The sequence below is a fragment of the Talpa occidentalis genome, unplaced genomic scaffold, assembly GCF_014898055.3.
Source record: "Talpa occidentalis isolate TD23 unplaced genomic scaffold, MPIMG_talOcc4v2.1 talOcc4.14, whole genome shotgun sequence".
Taxonomy (NCBI): Eukaryota; Metazoa; Chordata; class Mammalia; order Eulipotyphla; family Talpidae; genus Talpa; species Talpa occidentalis.
In genome coordinates, this window is record NW_023601433.1 from 21,433,993 (window position 1) to 21,444,730 (window position 10,738).

At 43.1% G+C, this 10,738-nt stretch overlaps 1 protein-coding gene across 1 annotated transcript; it reads left to right on the plus strand.

The window, feature by feature from the left end:
- Positions 1-1,119: 1,119 nt before the first annotated feature.
- LOC119245154 (dynein axonemal heavy chain 14-like) lies at positions 1,120-3,832 on the plus strand. The gene is made up of 4 exons (XM_037511413.2): positions 1,120-1,160; positions 1,744-1,906; positions 3,085-3,231; positions 3,613-3,832. The coding sequence occupies exons 1-4, from the start codon at positions 1,120-1,122 to the stop codon at positions 3,826-3,828; spliced, it is 567 nt and encodes a 188-aa protein (XP_037367310.1). The 3' UTR covers positions 3,829-3,832.
- Positions 3,833-10,738: the final 6,906 nt, after the last annotated feature.

Below are 10,738 nucleotides of genomic sequence, written 5' to 3' on the forward strand. Positions count from 1 at the left end.
TTCTTTCATTATTATTCGTCCCTCTGAGGTTCTGGCTTTTGGATCCTTGTAGTATTTTTGGAGTGGGGGTTTAGTCGTAATGAAATTCCAGAGTTTCTCTTTGTCTGGGAAGGTCTTATTCTTTCTTCATAGAGGAAGGAGAGCTTTGCAGGATAGAGTATTCTTGGTTGGTTCTGTTTCTTGGAGTCTGTTGACTATGTCTCTCCACTCTCTCCTTGCCCGTAGTGTTTCTCTGGAGAAGTCTGATGTCAGCCTGATGGTTTTCCTCTCAATGTTACCTGTTTCTTCCCTCTTTCAGCTTCATTATTTTTTCCTTTTCCTGGATTCTTGGGGAGCTTTACTATTATATGTCTTCCTGTATTTTTCCTATTGTTGTGGAAGTTTGGTATTCTTCTTGCTTCTTGTATATCAATTTTCAGCTCCTTCTTCACATTTGGGAAGTTCTCTTCAATTATCTCCTTGAATATTTTCTCTATTCCTACATCTCTCTCTCCTCTCCTTCTGGTATTCCTATAAACTCTTATATTTCCTTCCTCATGGAGTCAGATAGTTCCCGAAGTCTTTTTTGGTCTTTTTCGTTCTTCCTTCTCTTTTGTTTTCTGTTTTGGTTCTTTTTATTTCTGTGTCTTCAAGAGTACTTATTCATTCTTCCATTTCATCTATTCTGCTTTCATGCTTTCCCAGAGTTCTTTAGTGCCTCCATTATTTCCTTGATCTCCTGCATTTCTTTTACTTCCCTCTTAGGGACTCAATTTCATTCTTCTGATCGTTGATTATTTTTCCCTTATCATTTTTTCCTTTATGACTTCTGTCAGTTTTTTAATCATGGCAATTTTAAATTCTCTTTCCGGAAGGCTCAGAAGTTCTTCCAAGTTACTGTTGTTTCCATCTGGGGGTGGCTTTCTTTTTGTGGTGTGCTTTTTTTTGAGGAGTTGCTAGGTTGCGTGTGGTTCTTCTACTCCCTGTCTGTTTTCTAATTTGCCGTATGCATTGGGACACTGTGTTGCTGGGACTGGCTGGCATCTTGGGTGAACTTCTCTGCTCCCCTCTGACTCTCGGGAACCATCTGTCGGTTTCAAGCAGTCTTTACTGAAGAAAGTTCCCTGTTCTAAAATGCCGATGTCGGGACACACTCCCCTGAGTGCCTGTCTGCCCCTGTGGTGAGTTCCCGCTCCCCCTCTGGGCTCAGACTGCAGGCCAGAGGGGCCTGGTGTGTCTCTTGCCCACAGCTTTCTCCAAGAAACCAAGGGGTGGAGGGCAGGGAATGACCACAACCTGTTTAGCGATTCTAGACTCTGTCTTTTCCCTAAGTCAATGTGACATTTCTTGAGAAAGACTGACACCCTTGGGTGTTGTGCTTGTTCCTAAAGAGCCATCCTGATTGTCAGGAGCATGACACATGATCAGTCAAGCTTGGTCAGAAGTATTTAAGGGTCCTCTAAACCCACATGGGGTGGGAACCCACGTGGGGGGTGGGAAACCGTTTCTACAAAAGCAACCACTGTTCCCCAAGAGGCCCATCAACTGGCCAGACTAATGTCACCAAGGCGGTGAGGTGGCTGGATTGAAGTCTCCTCCTGCCCAGCCAGCTTGTGCCCACCTCCTGACTCCCCACCAGTCTCTCACTCTCCACTCTCTCCTCCCACAAGACATCTCTGTTGTAGCCTCCATGGGAACATTGGGAGGTGCACAACTTTGGCCCCTGGACTCACAAGGTACTTGTTGGTGTGTTTTGCTTCAAAGCCTTTCTTACTGCCTTGCTTCAAGACTATGGAGGTCCCAAGGAATCTCTACAAATGCCCTCACTTTTACTCACCACGTGATCTCCGACAGCCCTGACATCAATGATGAGGAGTTCCCCATCACCATCCAGAGGAAAGTCAGCATCCTCAGGAGAGCCTTTAAGGTGATGAATGATTAAAAGATTGGAAGGGCAACTGTTCATTCAAACATGGTCATCCCCTCAGCAAACCCTCACTTGGCACTTAGGAGGGGCCAGGCCTGCCATAGGTATGAAAGGGGCAGCATAACCAGGCAGGCCCCCAAGCTCTGCTTCATCCTCCTGCTCTTTCCCTAAGAGGATAGGAATAATCACGAATGAATGAATGAAATGGATAAAAGATTTAAATAACCACAACAAATGACCAGACACTGTAGCAATCAGGATGTAAATATGTGTTGGACCCTCTGGGGCAGCCTCTCCTCTCGGCTGCCATCAGCCTGAACTTCTCATGGTGAGCCCCTTATTCCAGAGTTGAGCAGGTTCCCAGCAGAAACCCCCAGCCAGCCTGCAGTGAAACTCAATGGCACCCAGGGTGTGCTGAGGATAACCAGGAGGCAGCGTAGGCAGAAAGCCCAGTGCCCACAGACCCCCAGATGCCAGGGCGGTTTCTCCATATCCTCACCAGTGCTTGCTGTCTCCTGGCTGTTGGTGGCCAGCTGTTGAGAGGCAGCTCACTGAGGGCTTGACTTGCAATCTCCTAGTGACTAGCAGTATTGACATGTGCTTCTTGACCATCTGTGCCTCTTTGGAGAAATGTCCATTCAAGCCCTTTGCCCATTTTTTAATATGGGGGTTGGGGGGAACCGGGTGGATCATGCTGGATCACATGGCTACTGCACACATCTGAGAGAGCCCCTGGCATCCTGGAGTCACCCAGAAAAGTACATTTTCTACTTACCAGAACTTATACAAAACCTATTTAACTTTTTCATATCATCCAAAAATAAGATAAAGAATCCTTCCTAGCCTTCTAAACTTTTCAGAGCCTAAATCAATCATTGTAGCACATAGAAGTAGGTGATAAATTTAAGCAGAGTATTTTGACTCTAATTTTTCTGTCTTCTAAAAAGCTGGGCTAAGGAGGATAACTCTAGAAACTTGGGGGTTCACTATTTGAAATACTTTTCAGTATAGTATCTTCATATATATACACCAAAGCCTACAAAGCACCAACAGCTTATAACCTGAGGAAACAGGTCTTAGGGGTGGGGGCGTGGTCCCCCCAGGGTGGAAGGGAGGTGACCCACCCACTGGAGCCTCCTGTCTGGGGACCCACTGACACCATCTCACTTTGATCTTAGGGCACAAACCTCACACACATCGGCGCTCATGTTTTTGGTTTATTCATCGAGGGGGCAAGGTGGAATCATGAAAAGAAAGTACTGGAAGATTCACTTCCTTTTGAGACGTGCTGTGATTTTCCTGAGATATACTTCCTGCCCACAAAGGTAACTACCCACCTGTTATTCTGGTCTTAAATCTCTTGAACTTCCCTCAGCAATACCTACAGACCACTCCTTCTATCCCCACCCTCTGCAGCTTCACTTGGGAAATTTGGCGATATGCTTCAGACAGCAAACATTGAAAACAGGCCAAACTATTGCTAAAACCCAAAATATCAATAGATGCTACAATAACATCCAAAGTTATTTCTCAAGAATATGCACTGGAAGGACATGATAATTACTCTTTAAAGTGCATTCTTCGGCATTATTTCTACTAGTAGTCATACAACCATGCTGTAGCAAATCCCACAAACCTAACATAAAAAGTGGGAGTCACTGGTATGCTTGCGCTATGCCATTTCAGTTAAGGACTTTCTTTTCCAGATTTCTACTGAAAGGCCCAGTGCCTCCAGTCACACAGATGCAGAGCTCTACACTTTTGAATGCCCCATGTATCAGACACCAGAGAGATCAGGAACTTTGACAAGCACCAGCTTATCCTCCAGCTTCTTTGCGTCAGTCTACTTGCCCACAAGGAAGCCTCCCAGTCACTGGAACACCATGCAGATTGCACTGCTGTGTGAGAAGAGGGAAAAATAAACTTCCAGACCAAACTGTTTACTTTTTTACTTTACCTGGATTTACATGATTCAAGACTCACATGTAGGCGACACCCCACATAGAAGCCTTGATGCAATGTGCAGGGGATCTTCCAGCTGCTCTTTATTCCAGGAAGAGGCGCTGTAGTGGGGCTCTGGTTCTGGTGACTGAGCATGTCCAGGAAAGCAGCAGGTTTGACCTTTCCAAAAGCAAAAATGATGGCAGCTGGCAAGATATCGCATTTTCGTGAACTTGATCCCAGATATTTTCGTGAACTTGATCCCAGATATTTCTGGAATCAAGATACAGTATCATTTGATAGGTTAAAATATTCCTGTGAAGAGTAGCTCTTTGGAATACTTTGCCTCCCTGGCTGTTCTAAGCCAACAGAACATGACAATGCAGGCCTGACTGCAGACTTGGAGACAACAGAGGAGGCTCTTCTTCCCCTAATGTATGACACTGTCTCTCCTGACTTCACTAGACTTTCTCTATCCACAGAAAAGGGGTTCTGAGAATGCAGCTAATTGAATGAACATCAAAATGTGCTTCTGCAGGTAGAATTTTAATTTTTTTTGTGCACTCTGTTGAGCAATGATGAGAATTCTACCTCTCAGACCACCTATATACTGTGTGAGACCCCAGGCAAGTTTGCTACATGAGGAAGCAGGTGCTCAGGGAGTCAGTGACTTCTCTGAGCCCATAATGCTCGAAGTGAACAGAGGCAGGATTCAAAGCCACAGTCATTGTCCCTTTACCCTGGCAATGGGTCCATTGACAGAAAACACATCCCATGTACACAAAAATGAAGACCCACAATTTGTTCTTTCTGTGAGTGAAGGAGAAGGAGAGGTAGGGCATGGGGGGGATCATATCCAGAACTAAACTGTAACCGCCATGAACAAAACATCAACATCTACTTACTTCTGTGTCTAAGAAATTGTAATGTCTGAAAGTAACATCACCAACCAAGCTATTATTAGAACCTAATCACACACACAACTATGGAAAAGATTTATAAAGATCTAATCCTGTCATTTAGGAATCAGTAAGAAAATGGTAAAACACACGATTTCAACAAAAATACAAGGTGAGATCTATTTTGGTCCAATTCATTTGCAAAAGTAATTTTAAGAATGATCCACGATTTGCTAGATGAGTCATGATCTGTGAACACCATGATACACAGGCTTTTCTCTAAACAGTGCAAAAGACCAAGACTCACACAATGTGGCATTTTAACTTACCTAGTGTTGGTGCAGATCCTGGCACCCACCTCCTGTAGAGCAAGGTCATGCTGGGAAGAGATGTAGTCGGGGAGCTGGGTGTGAGCGCATCTCACTGACCCGTTAATACCGTTCACACATGGATTGTCTTTAAAACATACATGGGAGAGGGGCGGAGCAATATGGCGGCGAGGAGACGCTGCGAGTAAGATCTCCCATTAAAAAAAGTTAATAGGGAGGAAAAGCGGCAGGTCCCAGTGAGAACTGGGACACGGAAGATAAACGGGTGACGCCAGCGAACTGCCCTAAGAAGAAACTGGCCATAAAAGAGGACTAGAAGGGAGGGAAGCGCAGAACCCTGCTCCCCTCCCCCGCCCACAGAGCCGGCACTCTCCGACCGGCAGAGAGGAGGAAACAACAAACCAAAACTGCCAACAAGAACAAACGACGCAGCAAGCGGGCCTGTGAGTGGAAAGGAACTATTGCAGCCACCACACCCCGTGAACGGGAGCTGAGGCGAACCCTGCAGGATCCGCCGCGGCGGTGAGCGAACGGCTCTGGGCGCCATTAGAGAAGAACAAAGACCCCGGGAGACGCGCACACAGCCCGGGCTGCCGGTAAGCCTGCGCGGAGAGCGGCGCGCTCTGCGCGCTTGAAAAGCAAGTGCAAACCTGGATCGCGGCTGCCCAGGTCCCCGCGCCTGCGACCTAGGCTTGCGGGGAGACGCACAGAGGTCCTCACTGAGGTGAAGGTCCCTCCCTGAGTGAGCAGGAACCAGGCGCCCAGGCACGGGAGCGGTGCAAAAGGCGCCATTCCCGTGCCACTGAACTGGGCTACAGCCCGCGTCCTGGAACTGAGGGCTTTGAACTGAGACCCGGGGCACGAAAATTCGGGGCGTGGTTTCTCCACGACGGTGGGGCACAAGGCAGACACAGCACCCCCAAAGCTGTTGAGGTGTACCCTACCATTCCCCCTCTGTTCTCTGTCCCACGGGGTGGGGGGAGGCGAAAAACAGCCCCCCAAGGACAATAGGAGAGATCTCTGGCGCCACCTAGCGACCAGGGAAAAAAAAAGTCACTAACACCCTATAAAACAGGACATTTCTTAAGACTGCTTGAAAAGGGCAGAAGGTTTCTGGAGGACCCAGTGGCCAGCCGGGAAGTTATTCCACGCCAGGCCCCTTCCGACCAGCAGTCTGAGCCCACAGAGGGAGCAGGCACCCACGTCCGGGGCAGACCGGGTGCGCAGAAGAGTGTGCCTGAAACCGGAGGCGCAGGGACTGCATCCCGCTTCGCCATTTGAGAACAGGGACATTTCTTAAGTAAAAACTGCCTAAAACCAGCAGAAAGCTCCCCTAGAAGACAGAGATGGCTCCTGGAAGAGCCAGAGGGGAGCGGAGAAGTTCACCCAAGATGTCAGTCAGTCCGAGCAACACAGTGTCCCAACGCATACGACAAATTAGAAAACAGACAGTAGGGAGTAGAAGAACCACACGCAACCTAAAAACTCCTCAGGAAAGAAGCACACCACAAAAAGAAAACCACTCCCCAGATTGCAACGACAGCAACTTGGAAGAACTTCTGAGCCTTCCAGAAAGAGAATTTAAAATTGCCATGATTAAAAAAGTGATAGATCAGAAGAAGGAAATTGAGTCCCTGAAGAGGGAAGTAAGAGAAATGCAGGAGATCAAAGAATTAATGGAGGAACTAAAGAACTCTGGGAAAAGCAATGAAAGCAGAATAGATGAAATGGAAGAACGAATAAGTAATCTTGAAGACACAGAAATAAAAAGAACCAAAACAGAAAAGGAAAGAGAAGTACGAAGGAAAAAGAATGAAGAAAGACTTCGGGAACTATCTGACTCCATGAGGAAAGGAAATATAAGAGTTATAGGAATTCCAGAAGGAGAGGAGAGAGATGTAGGAACAGAGAAAATATTCATGGATATAATTGAAGAGAACTTCCCAAATGAGAAGAAGGAGCTGAAAATTGATATACAAGAAGCAAGAAGAACACCAAACTTCCACGACGAAAGGAAAAACACAGCAAGACACATAATAGTAAAGCTCCCAAGAATCCAGGACAAGGAAAAAATAATGAAGCTGACAAGAGGGAAGAAACAGATAACATTCAAAGGAAAACCAATCAGGCTGACATCAGACTTCTCTGAAGAAACACTACGGGCAAGGAGAGAGTGGAGGGACATAGTCAACAGACTCCAAGAAAACAGATGCCAACCAAGAATACTCTATCCCGCAAAGCTCTCTTTCCTCCATGAAGAAAGAATATGGACCTTCCCAGACAAAGAGAAACTCCGGAATTTCATTGCGACTAAACCCCCACTCCAAAAAATACTACAAGGAATCCTAAAGCCAGAACCTCAGAGGGACGAATAACAACAAAAGAAGACCAAAAAAAAAAAAAAGTTATTAAAAGAATAAATAAATAAAATCAAAGGAAAGACAAACATAATGGCAAATACAGATGCTAACATATCAATATTAACTCTAAATGTAAATGGACTAAACTCTTCAATAAAAAGACACAGAGTTGCAGCCTGGATTAAGAAACAAAACCCAACCTTTTGCTGTCTCCAGGAAACACATTTAGCTACAAAAGATAAAAATAGGCTCAAAGTCAAAGGATGGAAAACAATCCTACAAGCAAATGGGCCAAAAAAGAAAGCAGGAACAGCTATACTTATATCAGATAAAACAGACTTCAAACTCAAAAAATAAAAAGAGACCCCAATGGTCACTACATTATGATTAAGGGGACAATACTTCAAGAAGAAATAACACTCATTAACATATATTCACCAAACGAAAGAGCACCAAAATATATCAGACAACTGTTGTCCTCTCTGAAAACAGACATCAGAGAAAACACATATGTAGTGGGAGACTTCAACACACCACTATCAACAATGGATAGATCAACAAGACAAAAAATAAGTAAAGAAACTAAAGCTCTAAATAAGGACCTAGAGCATTTGGGCTTAACAGACATCTATAGAACACTAAACCCCAAAAAAACGGAGTACACATTTTTCTCAAGCGCACATGGATCATTCTCCAGGATCGATCACATACTGGGGCACAAGACAAACATCAACAGATACACCAAGATTGACATCATACCAACCATCTTTTCTGACCACGAAGGCATCAAACTAGAAATAAATCATAAAAAGAAGGCAAGGAACTATCCTACCTCATGGAGATTAAAAGCCACACTACTGGAAGACCACTGGACTAACGAGGAGATCAAAGAAGAAATTAAAAAATTCTTTGAATTGAATGACAAGGAGGACACCAATATCCTAAATGTATGGGATGCAGCAAAAGCAGTAATAAGAGGAAAATATATAGCAATAGAAGCTCACATCAAAAAACAAGAAAGAACTCAAAGAAACAACCTAATCTCGAAGCTCAAAGATCTAGAAAAAGAACAACAAAAAAACCCCAGAACCAGTAGAAGAAAAGAAATAATAAAAACCAAAGCAGAAATAAATGAAATTGAAACTAAAAAAACAATCCAAAAGATCAATGAAACCAAGAGCTGGTTCTTTGAAAAAATCAATAAAATAGACAAACCCCTAGCCAGGCTCACAAAGGAAAAAAGGGAGAAAGCACAAATAAACAGGATCATCAATGAAAGAGGAGAAATCACAACGGACACAGCAGAAATCAAAAGAATAATCAGTAACTACTATGAACAGTTATATGGAAACAAGTTTAACAATCTAGAGGAGATGGACAAATTCCTACAACTCTACAATCACCCAAAGCTAGATAAAGAAGAAATAGAACACCTAAACAGACCAATTACAATTAGCGAAATTGAAATGGTAATAAAAAACCTCCCCAAAAACAAAAGCCCAGGACCTGATGGATTTACAAATGAATTCTACCAAACATTCAGAGACGAATTAGTGCCTATCCTTCACAAACTCTTCCAAAAAATTGAGAAGGAAGGGACAATACCAAACACGTTCTATGAAGCCAATATTACACTAATACCAAAACCGAACAAGGACAACACAAAAAAGGAAAACTACAGGCCAATCTCCCTAATGAACACTGATGCAAAAATCCTCAATAAAATTTTAGCTATCAGAATCCAACAATGTATCCATAAGATAATTCACCACGACCAAGTTGGATTCATTCCAGGGGCACAAGGATGGTTTAACATCCGAAAATCAATCAACGTTATCCAACACATCAACAAAAAGAAATATAAAAACCATATGATAATATCAATAGATGCTGAGAAAGCTTTCGACAAAGTGCAACACCCATTCATGATAAAAGCCCTTGAAATTCTTGGGATACAAGGAACATACCTTAACATCATAAAGGCCATCTATGACAAGCCAACAGCCAGTATCATTGTCAATGGTGAAAAGCTGAAAGCAATTCCATTAAGATCTGGAACAAGACAAGGATGTCCACTCTCACCACTGCTTTTCAATATAATACTGGAAGTCCTAGCCAGGGCAATAAGACAAGAGAAAGACATCCAAGGAATCCAAATAGGAAAAGAAGAAGTCAAACTATCACTATTTGCAGACGATATGATATTATACATAGAGAACCCCAAAAACTCCACAGAAAAGCTAATTCAACTCATCAATCAGTTCAGTAAAGTGGCAGGATACAAAATCAACACGCAAAAGTCAGTAGCCTTCCTATACACAAACAATAAATCTGAAGAAGAAGAAATCAAAAAGACCATCCCTTTTGTTATTGAAACAAAAAAATCAAATATTTGGGAATAAATCTAACAAAAGAGGTAAAGGACCTATACAAAGAAAACTATAAAACACTGTTAAAAGAAATAGAAGAAGACACAAAGAAATGGAGAGACATCCCCTGCTCATGGATTGGAAGAATAAACATTATTAAAATGGCCATCCTACCAAAAGCAATATACAGATTCAATGCTATTCCAATCAAAATTTCAATGTCATTCTTCAAAGAAATAGAACAATTATTGATGAAATTCATATGGAATCACCAAAAACCCCGAATAGCCAAAGCTCTCCTGAAAAAAAAAGAAGGGAATGGAGGCATCAGACTCCCAGACTTCAAACTATACTACAAAGCCATAATCATCAAAACTGCATGGTATTGGAACAAGAACAGACATACAGACCAATGGAATCGAATAGAAAATCCAGAAATAAACCCACAGATTTATGGTCAACTAATCTTTGACAAAGGAGCAAAGAATATGCATTGGAGCAAAGAAAGTTTGTTCAATAAATGGTGCTGGGAAAACTGGGTCGCTACATGCAAAAGAATGAAGCTTGACCACCACCTCACACCATACACAAAAATCAACTCAAAATGGATTAAAGAACTAGACATAAGACCTGAAACCATAAAATATATAGAAGGAAATATAGGCGAAACACTACGTGATATGCACATCAAAGACATCTTTACAGACACATCACCCAAAGCAGTGATAGTGAAGGCAAAGATAAACAGCTGGGACTACATCAAATTAAAGAGCTTTTGCACAGCAAAAGAGACAATAACAAAAACAAAGAGAAACCCCACCAACTGGGAGAACATTTTTGCACCCAACACTAATGATAAAGGACTGATCACAAAAATCTGCAAAGAGCTGAGGAGACTCAGCAACAACAAAGAAAATAATCCAGTCAAAAAATG